Source organism: Clupea harengus, chromosome 11 (assembly GCF_900700415.2).
Source record: "Clupea harengus chromosome 11, Ch_v2.0.2, whole genome shotgun sequence".
NCBI classification, from domain to species: Eukaryota; Metazoa; Chordata; class Actinopteri; order Clupeiformes; family Clupeidae; genus Clupea; species Clupea harengus.
In genome coordinates, this window is record NC_045162.1 from 6227416 (window position 1) to 6247167 (window position 19752).

The window sequence follows — 19752 nt, forward strand, 5'->3', positions numbered from 1 at the left end:
TACAACTCATTCAAAGATAACCTGTCCTTACAATCAATACTGCTGCTGTGCGTCACTATTCAACACTGAAAAGCAACAGAATGTCGGAGATATCCAAATTATTAGATATATATTTGCAAATTAAACGGAGCATGTTTATTTATTTAGTCTGTTTTTCCACTGCATATCCTTTAAATCCTGTTTAATACACTAATATAAACTGACATTTGAAGAAAATATTCGAGAACGATAAGGACATATTGATATTTCTGGTAACCTGGCCAAAATCTGACCGGCAGAGTACCAACGGAAGTCATTGTATTTATACAGTGTTGCAATTCATGGGTACAACAGCAGGTGGAGTCACCGAAAATGTTTGGCACTCCATGTATTTTGATCATGATTAGGCTTACGGTAACTCGTATTCAGTACTAGCGTACTCTGAAATGGAGGTTGTTATTTCATTCATAAGTGTCAACAATTAAATGAATGTTATTTCATTAAAAGGTGTTTACAGTCCAATTGTATTTGTATTTGGTATCCTTCACTGACACCGATGTAGAGACGTCAGCTGGTCATATATTACATTTGAAACAGGAACTGTCATTCTCGAATAATACAAAAAAAAAAATCACTGTCTGTCACATCATGAATCATCTGCTCAAAATTACCTTCCTGAAAATGGAAGTCTTGAGAAAAAACGAATTGGTTCATTTATAGCTTCCACTGTTACCTAATTGGCCATCCGCAGCACACGCACACGCAGTTGATTGCTGCGTTTAGTGTGCGCGAGCCTCAATTTCAACCAAACCGCTCTCTCGCTTCCAGCTTGTATTCATGTCTGTCAGGTGTCGTGGCAAGGATCTAGTAAAAACGCTCTTTAACCTTTCAGCGATGTCCATTACATTAGACTAGATCGGGGTGAGAACAATGCCGCCTCCTGAGGACCGTCAACACGCTTAATACGATACTGTTTTGCTCCCTGAAAAATAACGAGTAGGAACATGTTACTACGAGACAACTGCAGAAATGCGGACAGTCTTTAAAAACCAAAACACGGATTTGGATTGCCATGATAGGCAACGGTATGGACGTTCTGTGGAAGATTTTTGCTGCTTTAAGCTTCGATTGTTTTAAAGGTTCACCGTCAAAGAGGTGCGTATTTTATTCATCTTTTTACAGCCTGTAATACGTTGACCTGAATTAATCGTGTTTTATTCTATGTTACATTTAACCCAAATGTATCAGAAGTGTCATGGGTTTAGTGATTTCTCCCTTATTTTAGTTGCTATGGTGATATCAGGTTGAAGATGGTAATAGCCTACATGCGTGGCTTGGATTGTTATTATGAGCGTCTGCGTGGTGGCGTTCACGCAATAAAAACCTGGTAGCTGACCTACTAAAACACTGAAAGCGCTTCATATTTTAACTCACCCCATCCTTATTAACATTTACAAAGTAACACTGCCAGTCACAAACCTTATGTAACCGAACAAAGTGCCACAATCAAAAGCTGCTCCAGCTATTCTGTAACCCCTGTTTTAGGATCTCCCTGCTTACCATTGCCCCCCCCCCCCCATTTCCTGTCTCTAGGTCTTCAACAAAGCTGGGTTTGAGCCGGCCAGCCAGCATGGAGAGCAGCTCTCTGACAGGCAGCATCTCTCTGAGCTCAGACTTGCCCCACTGCCAGTGCTGCATCTCCTCCGAGACCCGCCTGAAGCGTCTCTCCTGCGGACACCTCTACTGCACACCTTGCTCAGACCACATCGTCAACCTGGCCTTCGAGGACATCGAGGGCCTATCCGAGTACCCGTGCCCCATATGCAAGTCCTACCGGCACCTGGGCGGCCTGGTACCCACCCAGAGCTGCATTAGCGCGACCCACTGCTGTCCTTTTGATCCACACAAGCACCAGGTGGCAGATGACAAGATGATCCAGTGGGATTAGGACTGGTTGGGCTAGACGGCTCATTTTTTTTTTTATCATAGAGGACATTGTTTGTGATCCTGTGTACAAAGAAAGGAGGACGCTTAAGATAATTGCATATCAGTGTTGTAGTGATGTGAAGGTTGACATGACTCCTTGTGTGTCTGTCCACACCCAGCCCCTGATGTGCCAAACTGATGAAAAAAATCATCATTGCCTCTAGATGTGCTTGCACAGTATGTCTAAATGGTTCAGTATTAACTGTTTTTATCGATGTGGATATGCAGGGCAGGTACGTGAAGGTCAATATTTGCACCATATGAGTATTTCAAAGGCAGCTGTATGGTCCGTATAGATTTATCATACTTTTAAATGTTATTAAATAATTTTACTCAGCAGTGTTGTGATGCCTGTCATGTGATAATTCAATGGCATTTTAGACTATTTTCTTAAAAAAATAAAACTTTGTACATATTTTACTCTGTTTGTAAAAGTAAGCTATTGTTTTTTACATTTACATTTAGTCATTTAGCAGACGCTTTTGTCCAAAGCGACGTACAAGGGAGAGAACAGTCCAGAACAGTCAAACAGTTTTTGATCAATATCAAATGGCAATCATATGAAATGAAACAGACATATCAACAGGCATATAAAATTATCTAAGGTTTAGATTTATTAATCTACTTCAAAACATGCAATTGGTTGTCCATACAAAAAAAATATAGAATGCTAGAAAAACAGATACATCAACGTCCCAACACATTACAAAAAATGAACAATAATATGAAATTCCAGACATCAGTTAGTATTCTCTGAACCACAACAGCTGCTGTGTGAGCTACTAGTCATGCACACAGGCTTCACCACAACGGCTGCTGGGTGAGCTACTAATCATGCACACAGGCTTCTAAGACCTAAAGTTAGCTCCGCTGGAGGCCAGAGCAAAAGCACTAGAAAGAAACCCAAACAGTACATTTAAACATCTAGGCAACATGTCATGCCAGGTCAAATCATAATAATAATAAAAATTCAACAATGAAAGTATAAAACACATACTTTACATGAAAAGTACCTCATTCATTGCTGGCTAGGCTAAATATACGCATAGCGATAACACAAGAGTTCTCCTGAAATGTTACTTTCAGGATGCCATCCCAGGAGGTCTTTGTTTTGTTTTTCGTATGATGGTTTGTGTTTTGAGAGAAATAGCTCTGATTTTGAAGATTACCAAGCCAATAAGCCATCAAGTCATAAGAGGGTTTAAGGCAGTATATGTTTCTCATAATTTTTTCTGCCACAGATTGTGAAATGGATGAATTTATTGCCAAGTGAATATACGCAAAACTGACAACATGGAGTTCCCCAAAAATGTTGACACTGTAGCAGGCCTCTGTGACCTCTAGTGTGTAGCACATTTGACTCCCACGAGTCATGGCTTCTGATCTCACTCACCCTGACCTCAGTCAGTCAGTCATCAGCCAACTCTGCTTAAAGGCCCTTGAAAAAAATGCTGGAGGACTTTGTGTAGCATGCTCTGGCAGTGGCACACTTTGAAAGACAGCCAGAGAGAAAACCCTAGAAGAAATACTTCAGGACATTTTTCCCCTGTCCTTCGGGCTGATGTTCCAGATTCAGAAAGAGAGAGTCAGAGAGAGTCAGAGAGAGAGACAGAGAGAGACAAACACCTCTCGGAATGGCACCCTTGCTAAGTCATGAGGGAGTTGCTCTGCTGCTGTGGCCTAGAAACCCAGCACAGACGTACCATTCTAACTGAAGCCATTAACTCTAGCCAAGCAGCGTCTACTAAAAGGAACCAAACAAGTGCTTTTTCCTCCCGATCTCCACTTCATATGCACAACAGGTCTGAAGTCTGTGTTACATCAGGGTGATTTATCAGAACAGATGCGTTTCCGAGGAGACAAGGGTTCACTGAACAGCCACCGTCAGGTTATTTCCAGTTAAATTCCAAGGAAGCCCCAGGAATTCACTGACTTTCCCATTCAGGGTGTTCTCTCCAACCTCCCGCACAGGACTAGATTCGGAATTAAAGAGAAATCAAAAGTATCTAACAATTCATTTGAAAATATGAAGATATATGAACCAGCAAATTGTGCTAATACACTGTATGCTTCGATAAAAATAACGATACTCATGAGTAGAATTACTCATATGATTGATAATCAACACTTTTCTAGTATTTATATGAAAAAGGTACAAATAATAAACCATGATATGTTTATAGTAAACCCCACAAAAAGACCCTCATGGCCCACAGAACTTAAATAATTCACAGCCAGTGAGGGGAAATGTGTACAAACGGAGGGTATTTAGGGCAGCCAGACGCAGACTCACTATGACCATGCGACTATCCATTCTGCTGTGTCACTCTCACTGGACATGCTCTATATTCAGCCGTTACACTAAATATACAACTCATTTTGTGCCATTTCGAACGCACAACTAAAACATGCATACAACATGACTACATCCGTACCAAAATATTGCTGTGGACTAAATCCATTTTTTGAAAAAAAAAAAAAAAAAAACATTTATCCTACACAAAGTGCCTTTACATCATGTTGTTGTACGTGACTGAAGACATTTTCGCCCTCTAGTGTTCACTTTGAGAAGCACTTGTAAATTCACTCATGGTTTCAAGTGTTTAGCAGCCACTTTCTAGCATGCGGTCTGGACATGATGGTGGTAGTATATGAATCATCCTTGCGATTTCAGTAAGAAACATACTGGGCTTCAATGCAGTAACACACACGTGCATCTAATCACACTGAAATCATGTGCATTAGAGCAATCTTACAAAGAGAGCTGAACTAGATCATATTAATCCACTAGCAAAACTAGATTTGGCATAGACTCTGAGGCAGGGACAGCAAGGGCTCGGCTGTGTCTTCCAGCAGAAACAGTCTTATTCAGTCGTTCATAACACAAAATGTATAAAAGCAACAGTTGAAAATATGTAAATAAATTAGTGCTGTGTATACTGTTGCCGTGCAATGCTGTATGAGACAGTAACGTGTCCAGTTACACCTGAACAGTCGGAGCTCTGTTGTGCTTTTTCCCGTGACCTTCTGCATAGCCGGTGGTGGTGGTGGAGGTGTCAGACTTCAACACAGGGGTGATGTGAGATCTGCCTCGCTCAGCTGCCTAAAAAGCTAAATCCATGAGTCACCCAGGAGGAGGCCTGGGAGCAGCCATTTTGTTTTTCAGGGCAGACGGGCAGTTACGGGAGACTTCAGACGGATTCCCTGAGAGCGCGGCGCTCACTGCGGAGGGTTGCCGTGGATCCCGGACGAGCCGCCGTTGCTGCCGCTCCTGCTCCTGGGCGGCTTGGCATGTGGAGGCGGAATGTAGCGCTGTGCCGGACGGTTGTCGGGCTGGTGACCGAAGAGGAAGGTGTGTTTCGACCCATCCCTTCCGGCGGGTCGAGGCTGGGGGCAGGTGAACGACGCCGCAGGGGGCCTTGAGGTGGCTTTGAGGGGGGCAGCGGGGTGGGCATTACTTCTGGGAGCGGCAGGCTGGTAGCAGGCGGACCTGGAGGAGGGGAAGAGGAAAGTGCCGTTGTTGGCGTTCTGGTTGAGGTTGGAGTCGGAGCGGCGAGGTTCCTGCTTCCCGTGTGGAGCGCTGGACGTTCGAGAGGAAGACGGGGAGGAGGAAGACGACGAGCAGGAAGAGGAGGAGGAGGTGGAGGAGGCCTGGGCTAGTTTGTCACGCATCTGCTGCACCTCCCAGGCCAGCTGCTCCACTGGGTGCAGCATGGAGGATGGCATGGGGTGGGTAAAGGCCTGCGAACAACACAGAGATCATGGGCTAACTCATAACAATGCAGATCACTGAATATATGATATTACAAATCCATTAAGACATTTTCAATGATGGTGCCATTATGTAAATGCTAGAAAACATCCCCCATAAACAGACACAAATCTTGGGAGACAATGGGTGGACATCAAATCATAACTTTGTTCACCAAAAGCAGAAAATGTATTCACATCCCCATGATAACTTAGCACAGTTACAAAGCCGCTATTGAAACAGCCAGTGGATAGTGATAAACACACTCTTGGTGGCCGTGCACGGATAGACTTGAAGAAGCTACCATATCTCAACCTGTCGGTCTTAAGTGACCTTTAGTGACCTTGAGTGACCTCGTTTACCTGTGCGTGGAGCGCCCCCCTGAGGTAGCAGTCCCTCCACACCTTGACGCAGGGTCCCAGCAGGAGGGGCAGCAGGGGCTCGTGGGGCTCGGGGCGGACCTCGGACAGAGAGCAGGCCCGCAGCAGGCGCTCCAGGCCGGGCAGCATCTCGGCCGACGGGGCCCTCCGGTGGCTCTTCCGGTAGGAGCCCGAGCCGGCGCCGCTCCGCCACGGCAGCAGGTTGGAGGGCGAGGAGAAGGAGCCCCGGGACAGGAAGAACACAGAGCCGGCCATGCCGTCCACGTGCTGTAGAGGGAGGAGTGGGAGAGGAGGATGAGAGAGAGAGAGAGAGAGAGAGAGAGAGGGAGAGTGAGGGAGAGGGAGACAGAGAGAGGGAGAGAGGATGATTAAAGAGGAGAGGTAAAAACATTAGGTTGAGGAGAAAGCATTAAAAGTGAGGGGAATAAGAGGAAAAAAGAAAGTCAGGCACCAAAAGAAGGAGGTTAAAAAAGGAACAGAAATAAGAAGAGACAAAATAGGAGAGTAAAAAAGAGACGGCAGCAGTGAGGCACACACATTCAGACAGAGAGAATGCGAGAGAGAGAATGAGAGCGAGAGAGAGAGACAGATAGCAAGAGAGACAGACATAGAGAGAAAAAGACAAAGAGATAGAGACAGAAGATGCTGAGCTTTCGGCTGACTGACAGAGTAATCTACAGGCAGTGGAAATCAGGTCTTTCTGCCATAGAAGGAAATGGATCCGGCACAGCCAACTAGAGCGTGACCTTAAAGACACACAGCAAGTTGGGCACCAGTTGCCACCTCCATTACAGCCTGTGTGATCCGGTGCACAGCAGGACAAAAACACAATTCATCATCAGGAGCGATTCAGAACAGAGTTGGCACAGCGAGAACTGGAGCAGCTCTGAACATTAAAATGATTGGATCTGTCGAATAGAACAGCACCTTTATAATCTCACCTCTTCCAAAGCCACACATAAAGAAAAGCAGAGATAACTGTGATTGATTCTATAATTGATTAGGTATCTTCACTCGATTAGACATCAAGTCCATCAAATGCCACTTATGTGTGATTTCATGTCAAACAATTCATAAATTCGATCTGTAATTTGTACAAACAGACAATTTGACAGAATCCCCATGGGAATAGAAAGGGTTTGCATTCTCTGGGCCATTGTTTCCCTCTGTTAACATCTATCTCTACCATTTTCCACAATTACACTATTATGACTTCACTGCTGTGCCACAAACCACTTTTCTCCACCCCTTAAACACAAATACCCTACAGACTATGGTTTATTGATCCATTCTCCAAGGTGATTGGAGCAAAAATACCCTACAGACGACGGTTTATTGATCCAGGGTGATTGGAACACAAAAACCCTTCAGGCGATCGTTTTTTTTATCCATTCCCCAGGGTGATTGGAACACAAATACCCTACAGACGATGGTTTATTGATCCATTCTCCAGGGTGATTGGAGCACTCACCCTGTGGGGGTCCAGGTTGGTGTTCAGGTTGCCGTTGAGCAGGGGCGGGGGGCAGGACGGCTGTGTGACGGGCTGGGTGAAGCGGGCTCGTCTCTGGCTGCTGTACTGCAGGGCCCAGTCCCACACGGGGGGCAGGGGAGGGTCACAGGGGTCCTGCGGAGAGGAGCCCCGAGGCAGCTCCCGCAGGCCGTTCACTGGCGTGTAGCTCTGGGAGAGGTGCTGAGACACGGCACAGATTCATTAGTACTCCCTCCACAGGGCAGGGAATCTACAGGGAATCCAGGCGAGTCATTGATCTTTTTATGCATCAAAGGAGCATTTATTATTTATTAATAATGACGCTCTGGGATTCATACATTTAAAACTGCTATGAGCTGATACAATCACATGCAATCATATTCTTATTGAACAGTGTGTGTGTCTTCATTAGAGAATGTGAGAAGCCACCCCCCCCTCCAATCTCTCTGTTGATTGGCTGCTGGAGTACCTGTGAGCCCCCCCCCCCTCCAATCTCTCTGTTGATTGGCTGCTGGAGTACCTGTGAGCCCCCCCCCCCCCCCCCCTCCAATCTCTCTGTTGATTGGCTGCTGGAGTACCTGTGAGCCCCCCCCCCTCCAATCTCTCTGTTGATTGGCTGCTGGAGTACCTGTGAGCCCCCCCATCCCCCTCCAATCTCTCTGTTGATTGGCTGCTGGAGTACCTGTGAGCAGCCCCCCCCCCCCCCCCCCCCCAATCTCTCTGTTGATTGGCTGCTGGAGTACCTGTGAGCGGCGGCTCCTCTCGCGCTGGCAGTTGGCCAGGAAGCTGCTGAAGAGGGGCATGTGCAGCGAGTCGTGCAGGGCCAGCAGGTAGTCTCCGCTCAGCTGGAAGCGCGAGGGGAACTGGGTCCACAGCTGCCACACGCAATCAAGGAAGAGCAGGAACACTGGAGCCTGGGGGAGGAGGAGAGAGAGGAGGAGAGGAGTGCCACGTGCCACCAAGTGTAAACACAGCCACTCACATACACACACACACACACACACACACACACACACACACACACACACACACACACACACACACACACACACACATTCTCATGTGGGTTAAGTACCCAAGTTAAGGGCTAGGTACCCAGCTGCTTGAGAGTATGCTCATCATCTAAACACCATCTGGGAAGCACACACACTCGTGCAGGGGCGCTCAGTATACAAAGCATGCATACTCATGTGGATTCATCTTTTTCAGACGTCCACACAAAGCATGCATACTCATGTGGATTCATCTTTTTCAGACGTCCACACAAAGCATGCATACTCATGTGGATTCATCTTTTTCAGACGTCCACACAAAGCATGCATACTCATGTGGATTCAGCACCAGGGTCTGCATGAGGGCAGAGCAGCTTCTCAAGAGGACACTTATCATCCCTCTGAGGCACACACACCCATGCAGAAAAGCTTATCATTCAGGACGTGTATCTCAAATCTATCCGACCCCCTTCGCTCTGTACTTGAATTTACTGTGGGTTTGTTTGATAACACTGCTTCCTATGACAGCATAGTAGCCTATCTAAATTATCCAAACACAATATGGAAAAGTATTGACGTTCCCATGCCCATCAATCTCTCTCTCTTCATCTCTCCCTCCCCTCTTCCTCCCTCCCTCCCTCTCTCTCTCCCCCTCTCCTACCTCTCTATGCCTCTTCCTCTCTCCCTCCCTCTCTCCCTCACTCCCCCCCCTCTCCTCTCCTTCTCCCTCTCCCTCCCTTCCTCCATCCCTACCCTCCCCCTGTGCCTCACCTCCTCCTTGTCACTGTCTCGATGATAGTTGATGCGGCTGAGGAAGCGATGGCCAGCCATGATCCACTCCTTCTGGACCAGGCCCTGGAAGCCGGCGACGGTTCGGCAGTGCGGGTCACACATCACCTGCACCAGGCTGGACACCACGCAGTTCATGTCTCGGTCCTCGGGCTCTGTGGGTGAGGATAGAGGGTAGATTAAATTGGGGATAAGAGGTAGATTCAATTCTGCATTTTAATTTATAGTTTACCTTATTGTTTCTATTTGTCCCTTACTATAGATATATCCTATACTGAGTCCAGTCAATTAAACAGTCTGCACTAATGTAAACATAATTCAATATTTATTAGTCAATGTATTGATAATCAAGAGGAGTCTGACACAAGGCGGCGTCATGCCCACAGATTATGGATGCTCCCATTCCCATCTGCCCTTCACATGGAAGCTCATGAGGACACATGCTGGCACACTTGTGTACTTATGAGGACACATGCTGGCACACTTCAGAGAATGTAATGCAGAAGGGAAAACACATCTTCACATGAAATGCCACTTCAGATGAAAATGCCTTCAGCCTTCAGAAGATGTTGCTCATTTCCTGTAAGATATCACACCAGCATCTCACGTCTCCAGTCACTCCACCCACACAGTGTTTTGGAACAAACGTGGGCCGAATTCAACGAAACACTGATGAAGGAAGGTGCCTGCTTGAAAACCCCTAGTGAATTGCTCATTTAGGCAGCTTTGTTGTTGTTGTTGCTGAGCTGCTGCTCAGATTCTATGGTTGGGCAGACATGTTGTTGTGTTTGGCACTTGTGGGCTACAGACAGCGGCATGTGTTGCGGCTCTCTCCGGCCGGTAGAATGTTGTTGTTGTATCTATAGTTGGGCAGTTGTATTGGTTAGGTTGCTGGCTAGAAGTACTTGCATTTGACAATAAGAGGATTGGCCCCAACCAATAGCACAAGAAATGTAACATCTTTTCTTGTGTATAACTGAAATAAAAAGCTTGTCGACACTCACGCTGACATTGACCCAGCTGTCTGATTAGCAAAGGCAAAGTAAAGAAAAAGCAAAGGTTTCCATGTATTTAATATCTATTTATATATTTTATTTATAGTTATCAGTAAGTTCGAAGTGAAGTAGCGATGCAAGTTTCTTATCTCTGTTTACAGGAACTCTAGAGCTACTGAACACACCCACACCGCGGTCACATCTGAAATATCACAGTTTAAAAATGTGATGTCTTTGCACAGATAACAGAGCAGAAAGAGATAATAAACCATAAAAGCACATTTGCATTGGCCCATTCGGTAGTTATCATTCGGTTTGTAAACGTTATTTCAAGCTTTGTTTTCAGATGCAGGGCACCTACATATATTGCACCAGCAGTAGGAAGAAAGGACGTATTGATTCTGCAGTGTCCCTGCAGCTGCAAAAGGCCCACAAAAACTGAGAACAACGTGAGAAATAATATAAAGGGGTCCAAGCAATATACTTTCATGGGGCCCTAAATTCTTATGTGTACCCCCTGCCCCTGGGTTTGTCCTAACTAAAGTATGAACCCAGAATTAGAGCTGGAAATGAAGTTATGAATGAAAGAATGAATTAGTTCAAATGAAATATCTAGAAGAATAAAATCACCAATCAAAACAAAATTACTTGAAAATTTGGTTAACAGGCAGACATCATGTGTTGTCTAACTACGCCCCCTTGTGGTCATATCAGCTCAGCCCTTTACATCTGGAGAGCCGGTTTTGCAGAGCTGGGTGTTGCCTCCAGACATCTGAGAAATTCATTGACTCATTCCAGCTGTTATTCACCGTTAGTCGGAAAAGTGAAAGCATTTGTGTTTTTCAAGGGCCTGAGCAAAAATGGAGGAGAAACGTCAGGAAAATGTCACACCTTGAATAATGTGTGTCGTTGAAAAATACATCCAAAACTTAAATAAGAGAAGGTTCTGTGAAAGCTGTAACGATATGATGGTGTCAAGCTAAATGTAACGGTTTGCCAGTTTAAAGATAGACAGTGGATGAAATTAGGGCTGCAACTAACGATTATTTTGGTAATCGATTAATCTATCGACTAATTTTTCGATTAATCGACTAATCTAATGATTATTTCCCATAGCAAATTAAAATAACGACTCAAAATGTTGGAATTTGAATTTCAAATGTATTTGAGTAACAAATGTAATCATAATACATAAATTAAATAGTAATACCAATTAAAGTGCAAATATGCTTTTAAAAGTAAAGAGAAAGTGCAAATAAAGTTTTAAAAGTAACTCAAATTAGCAATCAAGCCTCTGCAAGTGCAAAATAACGCAAGAATAACTGGGCTGCAAGTGACATTCAAATTCAACTTATGAAATATATATTTTTTACACAATCTTTTGTTTGAAGAATGCTAAGTGGAGGAGGTTAACTATTCAGAACAAACGAAAATACAGGCTACTCTGATAATTCACTGATTTACTACATTGCACTTAACATAAATGAAATAGCATTAGCAAGCATCCTCCATGAGACGTTCTGTTTTCCAACATGTAAGCTTAAACCTTACTATAAGTTATAGATATATCATATATGTCTATGATAATTGCTGCTAGACACTCACTGTTCTTGTGCTCCCACAGCTCATTCTCTTTGAAATACTGGAATAGTGCTTCTTTAACTACTAATAATTGACCATCATTGAGAAAAATGACAACTTTTCTGTTAGCCATATCTCATATGCAGCAGCTACTAAAGCTAGCTTTGTTTATTGTTTCCATGGTAACATGAGCCGTCTCAGAATAATTCGCTTTTCAGTCGGTCATTTCTGATATGCAGCACATGAAGGTACGAGAACGGAGGACAAAGAAAACGGTGCATGATTTGTATGCAAGGCTATTTGCAGATTCTGTTCCATTTTTCTCAATGATGGTCAATTATTATTAGTTAAAGATGCACTATTTCGCACTTCCTATAGTGCATTGCAATGCCGAATGAAAATTACCGGTAGCTCTGCTAGCGTCTGCCAAAAAAAAAAAAATTTAAATATATTTTATGACGCGTCGACAATAAAAATCATCGTCGACAATGTTTCATAATCGACGTCGTCGATTACGTCGACTAATCGTTGCAGCTCTAGATGAAATAACAAACCACAGCATGGCTGACACCCACAGGATGGGCTCCAGGACAACACCTCTCCTCACGGCAGCATGTCAAAGGAGCGAAAAAGAATATAGCAAGGAGAGATCAAGAGATCAAGCCGACTCACCTTGGAGGACCACGGTAAGATGGCCACCTCTGAGCAAGCAGGCCACCTCTGCTGCCTTCCTTAAGCAGCTCCTTCAGAGGCAGAAACACATGAAAACAGATATGGAATTACTGGAATAAGAGGTAGATTAAATTCTGCATTTTAATTTATAGTTATACAGATATATCCTATACTGAGTCCAGTCAATTAAACAGTCTGTACTAATGTAAACATAATTCAATATTTATTAGTCAATGTATTAGATACTGTATAATTCACACTGGATAGGCCTATGCTTTATTTTATTTAGCTATAAGGAAGTTCAGATTGTTTTCTTGCTTAAATGCCACAATCTCAAACTGAATGTAAAGCAGTACATGAATATACCCTTTCGCATTACACCAAATGTCAATGTCATCTCCCTCTGTGACAGACGCACAAAGCAATGCGTGACCAGGGGACTACATCCATAGACATAGTATACTATGTCTATGACTACATCAGCCCTGGAAGGCAGCGAGCCAATGGGGAACCAGTACCTGATGTAGTCCAGCCAATGGGTGCCCTCCAACGTGGAGAGCCATTTGTCATCCGGCACAGACACAGATGCTGAGATGTCTGGGAGAGAGACAGGAACAAACAGGAGAACAGAGACAACGTGCACAGGTGAAAATGCGAGCCCAGAATATTAGAGCTAGCAGCTAGCAGCTATCAATCAATTCAATCTCATATAGCGCTTCTCTAAATACCCAAAGTCGCTTTACAGAGTCCAGAGTCCAGTATACACAGTCATACCGGTGGTGGTAAGCTACATCAGTAGCCACAGCTGCCCTGGGGCAGACTGACAGAAGCGTGGCTGCCAATCAGCGCCTACGGCCCCTCTGACCACCACCAACATTCATTCGAATAGCAGCTAGTATCAAGGACGTTTTTTCTTGATGATTATTAATGTGGGCGGGGATGAGCTGGCAGCCAGGGGCGTCAAAATGTCCGCCGCTAGAAGCACACTGGACTGCCTCTTCAGTTTCCTCTCCATCACAGCTGCTCAGAGAACATCGTGGGAGAACAACAGATAAGCTGATAACGACCGCGTGTTGAAAGTTATGTCTCACCACTTTTTCATCGCCTTTAGATTAGAAGGTGTGAAAGGGAAATTTACTTAGCTGACAAAAAAAGAAAGAAAGGAAAAAAAACTAAACAAAAAACGAGCCAACGGAAATTTACAAGCTAAGGCCACTGGGCAGACACCACAAATGCTAGTAAAGAGACAAAACAAACAAACAGAAATGTGTGTGTGTGTGTGTGTGTGTGTGTGTGTGTGTGTGTGTGTGTGTGTGTGTGTCATGTTTGAACAAAGAGATGCACAGTGAGGTGCACCATACACCCCCACAGTGGGAGGAGGGTAAGGATTCGGGATGTGCTGTGTCAGAGAACGGAATGTAGCGGGTCGCAGCAAAGTCAACCGTCAGTGGAATGTCAGGCCCTGACCTTCACAACAACAACAATAAGGACAGCAGTGCTGTGACTCGCCTTCACAACAACAATAAGGACAGCAGTGCTCTGACTCCCCTTCACAACACCATTGTCGTCCATGTTGTCTCCTTACATTTGTGTGCCATGATTACTGGAGCAATCTCACTTTTTCTTTGCACCCTTTCTATACATACCAATTCAAAGTGGTTTGTCTATTTTCTTACCAAACGAAATTGGCCTTCTCTTCTATCTGGATCCTTCTTTGCCCAGGAAAGTGTATTGAAAGTATGCGTATATCTGGTGTGTGATCTCTATCAAGATCTGGGTCTATCAATTCTCATACTCACTGATCCATTGCACAACCTCATAAAACTTCGACAGAACACCTTTGGGGGTGGTACATCTGAATTCTCTGAATCTGTTACAGCCAAATATGTACCCATGCAACATGTATGCAACTAATAGGCTTATTATTAAGACAGAATTTCATAACATATGGTACGTACCTCCCAGACACAGCGCCCGTAACCTGGTGTGAGCCAGCTGGATGTCTCCGGGGGAAGGCATCTCCTCCCCCAGGTCCACCACCACACACACCTGCTGAACTCCAAACAACACCAGCTCCAGGTTCCTTCAACACAGTCCCAAAAAAATAAAAAGAAGAGGAACGCTGTTATACATCCAACTGTGTGTAAATACACAGTACAGTCTCCTTCAGAAACCACAGATCGTTAGCCTTAATGCCTCTACAGTACAATGACACACTGGTCTAAGTATGAATTCAGTCTTAATTATGGACTACGTTTAGTTGCTATTGCATCTGCTTCGGTCAAGATGAATATTGTGGTGACAATATGAATCAAAGACTGCATATAGAGGTCTCTATATACAGGACTCTATATACAGTCGATGGTACGAATCTACACACACCTGATGTCGTCCTTCTCGTGGTAGATGTTGTTCTGAAAGCTGGCCATGCGTAACAGATCACTGCCACGAGGATGACGCCAACACCACCTCTGCACAAAGAGAGAGAGAGAGAGAGTAAGGCCAGGTTTAAGACATTATGAATGATGGGATTCTTTTTCCTGGCAGTCTCTTCCTACTGATGAGGGCTCTTCAAATCAAGTCTTCAAGATGCTTTAGATGAACCAGGCTCAGAAAACATGTCAAATAAATACAATTATAGAAACAGAAACAGAAAACGAGCAACAAGCAGCAGCTAGTATGCAGTATTTAGCATTCAGCTAAAATATATCAGTCTCTCGGATCTCAGAGTCACACACATACTTAGTTCCCTGATCTGTATGTGTATCACAGATATGAAGTATTTATAACTCCTTTGGTAGAATGAAGCTCATTAGTTCATGCTTTGTGGATTTGGGTCTAAGTGTTAAGCCTTAGCACTCACCGGGATGCGTCCCTCATTGAAGTGGGCAAAGGTTTTCTTCAGCTCTGTGTCCAGAACCTTCTGAGGAACCACATTGAACCTAGACAAACTGGAGACAACCCAGAAAAGGAGAAACGTTCATTAGAACAGTTACTAACAGATGCAGAACAACATGAAACAGTCTGTGGCCTGAGGCAAAGATCTCCCCCAGAGCCTGGCTCCCATTCAGCAACACAAATGCTTTTACTGAGAGGAATCCTGTTGAAGAAGATAGTAAGCCTCGGGCTATCTTCAAGGGAGCCCTGAGCCGTGGAGAAAAACAAGCAACCAAGAAAAACCCACGTAGAACAAAAGGAGAGAAAACTACTGTCGTGCGCTCAGACTGAACCCCATCCTCTGAGCACAACCTACAGTGCATCGGTCTAACGACATATTTAAAGGTACAGTCTTTGATCATAATTCTTTTTAATTTTGTGAAATTTTCCTGAAATTCCTCTAGCGATGTGTCCAGTGTGTACATTCAAAAGTACTTCCGGGTTGTACAGTCCGGGTTCTATAAATGTGTTTTGGACCGAACTGCATTGCGTCAGGAGGCAAGGAAGGGAAAGTTGTAATTTGATTGGCTGTTGAGCTTAAATACCAACAACCTTTCGCCAACATCAAGGACGGCATCTTTAATGCTGATGGGTGAAAAACAAAACCGATGGGAAACCAAAAAAGAAAGGCCAAGAGGAGAGCACCACCTTGTGGACATCTCGAAGCGGTCGTTGACGGAGCTGACCCTCCAGCCCGTGGCCCCAGCTCTCTCCAGCTCCTGCTCCCAGTCGATCGAGCTCTCGAACCAGTTCATGTTGGGGTCACGCCGTCGGTTACTCAGGAACTGCTTCATCTCTGAGACGAGGGGGCAGGAAGTAAAACAAGGTAAAACAAGCTGCAGGCATGACACCTCAACGCCACTCCCGGCTCTGCCGCTGTGCCACAAAGAGCAGGGGTGCTAGCCACATCAGATGCAGTGAAACCTGAAAATGCCCGGTGCGGGTTATTTACAAACAGTGGCCACATGCTAGAAACTAGAAATCACGAGGTTCAGGAAGGGCCATGCGGTGACCGGGCTCAGGTTACCTCTTCATTATTCATCTTGCCAGCGGGTGCCCTTCTCCTGAGACTAGCTCACGTTTCTGCATATCAAGCGCTTGAATATTAACAGCGTGAGGGGCAAGGAATTTGACTACTACTGTATGGTATTGTGTTTAGAAAAGTCTCATATCTATATGATCAAACGTTCGCGGACGGGAACTCGTTCAAGGGAACTAGCTGAAATTGTACTGGATTGAAGGAGATTTATCATTAAAACATCTAAAATTACATCAAATAACTTTTACATTTTTCTTGTTGTTTCCTAAAAGTAAACTTCATCCATACTTTTCTTATAAGGACCTGAGCCTATTGTCTTGATGTTGGTGTTGATGAGATGTGTTGAAGAACGAACATGTCGACGAGTAGGAGCCTGTTCTAGGCCACTCACCTATAGAACCCAGTGCTGCGTTCTGGAAGGAGAGGACGGTCCCCGGCTTGAGGGGCTGGTATGTCTTGGCGATGGTGTACGTTATCTGTAGGAAACATTTCCCAGTTGTGAATCAGTGCCCTTCAGATGGATGGCGTTTTGGAGATCCCAAAAGCTACTCAATTTTGAGACTGAAGACATTTTCTTTGCTTCAATTACCCTTGAAGTTACTAGGAAACTCTGCCAAGGAGTATAACTGAAAACAAACTGTCACTACTTTTGTTTTGACACGGGGCCCTGGTAATGGAGATGAGCCGAGATGAACTACACTTGGTTGGTCCCAAAACTGATAGTATGGAACTAACTGGCAAACAACTCCATTCCTGTATCCAGTGTCCCCTTTAAACGTTTTTTGTTGGAATATCATGTCTACATATTATAATTGTATTTACAGATATAGATCACACGCACGCGCACACACACACACACACACACACACACACACACACACACACACACACACACACACACACACCCACACACCCACACATACACACACAGACGCACACACACCTCCACAGCCTGAGTCTCTGGCGTCAGGCGGTCGAAAAGGAAGCAGATAACGCGGAGGTCACGGCAGTACAGCACCAACTCCTCAGGCGTGAACTTCAGGGACGAGTTAGGCGTCACCAGTTTGGTGCGAGAGGGCCCCACTGCGTTATGAAACACAAACCACAAACACACACACACCCACACAGACACCAGAGCACTGTAAGTGTTATCATGGCAACCATGGAGATGTACACACATCTAGAGAAAGTGTGACTAAGGCCAACTCACCAGCTACCACCTTCTCAATGGAAGACAGAGACACGTCATGGTCCCCTAAGAGAACAGGATCGGCGTTGTCCTACGGGAGGAAAATGAAAATTCATAAGAGTTAGTCATAGCAGCAGTTTAAATGTTTATGTCAGAAGCAATACCACTGACATTTGTATTAGACAAGATGTCAAATCTGGACTTTGAACCTTCTGAGAGAGGGACTGTTTTCCCTGTTTATAAATGATCCTCTGACATTAAGGAAACCACTCTATCACAAAGCCTATCCTAGATCCTAGTCCATAAGGTTTGGGAAGGTAGACAGAATGTAGCCAAGTGACAAAAGCTGACATCATGCCTAACATAATTTATAATGTGTAATTCATGTTATCCAAAACAGCTGACAGACTACAGGGAGGTTATATATACAGGGATGTTACAAACAATCACATGCTTTTTAGTTTGCAAAAGTTAAAAATTGAAAGATGTTATGACAGTTCATGACCATCAAGTGTAAAATAATTCATGGTTAAACAGTAACCTAAGCTATTATGGAGCCAAAACAGTAACAGATAACATTCCAACACCTGTATCTATATAACGTTAGTGAAAAATCACGTTCAAATTATGTAATAGAAAAAAAGTGTCCTCTCATAATACACAATACCATTAATCTCAGTCACATTACAGTTAATGCTGCATTCTTTGGAGTCAGCCCATAATGTTAATATTCTACAGGAACCTCTGAGATCAGAGGTCGAAGGTCAGAGGTCACAGCAGTAGGAGTGTTAGGTCGGGAAACTCACATCTGGCTTGGGGCTGTCCTGGGGCACAAAGGCCACCCTGAAGTGGGTGCAGAAGAGTGTGCCAGCTAGCCAGCCGCCCCCCTCTTTGGCAGACAGCTTCTTCCTCACCAGCACAGCCCTCTGGAGAACACACTCTCCTGTGAGGAGAGGAGAGGAGAGGAGAGGAGAGGAGAGGAGAGGAGATGGGAGGGGAAGAGAGGGAAAGAGAGGAGCGGAGAGGAGATGGGAGGGGATGAGAGGGGAAGAGAGAAGAGGAAAGGAGAGGAAAGGAGAGGAGAGGAGATGAGAGGGGAAGAGAGGAGAGGAAAGGAGAGGAAAGGAGATAATTCATTTTAATTCCATTCAACTCCAAACACACAGACATTTACATTATAAATGAAGAAAATGCATTGTAATACATGTACAGGAGTGCTTTGACCCTGCTCTAAAGATTGCAACGTGCACTGAATTGCTGAAGAGCTGATTTGAAGCAGGACCTTGCAAATCTGCAGGCTTCAAAACCCTTTCCCAGCAATCCTCTGAGGGAATCTGAGTGCGCTAGCTCCTGTTCTACCATGTGACCTGCGATTGGGCCAGTAGTAGCCAGCTGTCAGGTCCCATGCTAGACAGACAGCCACACTCTCTACTTTCTGACTGCTCAAGGTTGACTGCATATGAAAGCACATACTTTTGCTTCCTGTGCCAGCTCAATGTTTTCCTTCCAAGTCAACTGAAAAGCGCATGTGTGTGTGTGTGTGTGTGTGGGTGTGTGTGTGCGCGTTTGTGTGTACTTGCTCAAAAACATTTGGCAAGTAAACAACTGGCATGAGGGACGTTTTGGCAGGCTGAAAGAGTTGCATAGTCTGAGCGTGAATCATGGGGACCTGTGGTTGAAATTTTCTGTGTTTTTCTTCTTTATTTCCATCGGCTGCTCCTGCCCAAACCCCTGGCTGGAGGGGCCTGCCCTTGTCAGCTGTGTATCATTAAGTCAAGATTAATCGCGAATGTTTGGTCTGACTGAGGGCGCACTCTTCTTATTTGCGTCCATGCAGACTGAAGACTAAACAAAATGTATCTGTTTTGAAGGTAATGTAAATGTATGGGCTATGGCTGGACTAGTTTTGCCTGCTGGTAGGAGAAGGCTAGCTGGGCATTACAGTGGTCAACATGGCGTGTCCTTTGAACCTT

The 19752-nt window shown here is 44.7% G+C and overlaps 1 protein-coding gene across 1 annotated transcript in view; it reads right to left on the bottom strand.

The window, feature by feature from the left end:
* Positions 1-2556: 2556 nt before the first annotated feature.
* mtmr11 (myotubularin related protein 11) overlaps positions 2557-19752 on the bottom strand; it is a 37518-nt gene continuing 20322 nt past the window's right edge. Inside the window, exons 3-17 of the mRNA XM_031576348.2 lie at positions 18586-18722; positions 17801-17870; positions 17534-17673; positions 16982-17066; positions 16200-16347; positions 15478-15565; positions 14997-15085; positions 14573-14697; positions 13133-13211; positions 12615-12685; positions 9349-9521; positions 8329-8499; positions 7568-7786; positions 6079-6363; positions 2557-5706 (exon numbers count right to left, since the gene is read on the bottom strand). Of these exons, the coding sequence (XP_031432208.1) occupies positions 5185-5706; positions 6079-6363; positions 7568-7786; positions 8329-8499; positions 9349-9521; positions 12615-12685; positions 13133-13211; positions 14573-14697; positions 14997-15085; positions 15478-15565; positions 16200-16347; positions 16982-17066; positions 17534-17673; positions 17801-17870; positions 18586-18722 (2402 nt within the window). The 3' untranslated portion in view covers positions 2557-5184. The remainder of the gene's footprint in view (positions 5707-6078; positions 6364-7567; positions 7787-8328; positions 8500-9348; positions 9522-12614; positions 12686-13132; positions 13212-14572; positions 14698-14996; positions 15086-15477; positions 15566-16199; positions 16348-16981; positions 17067-17533; positions 17674-17800; positions 17871-18585; positions 18723-19752) is intronic.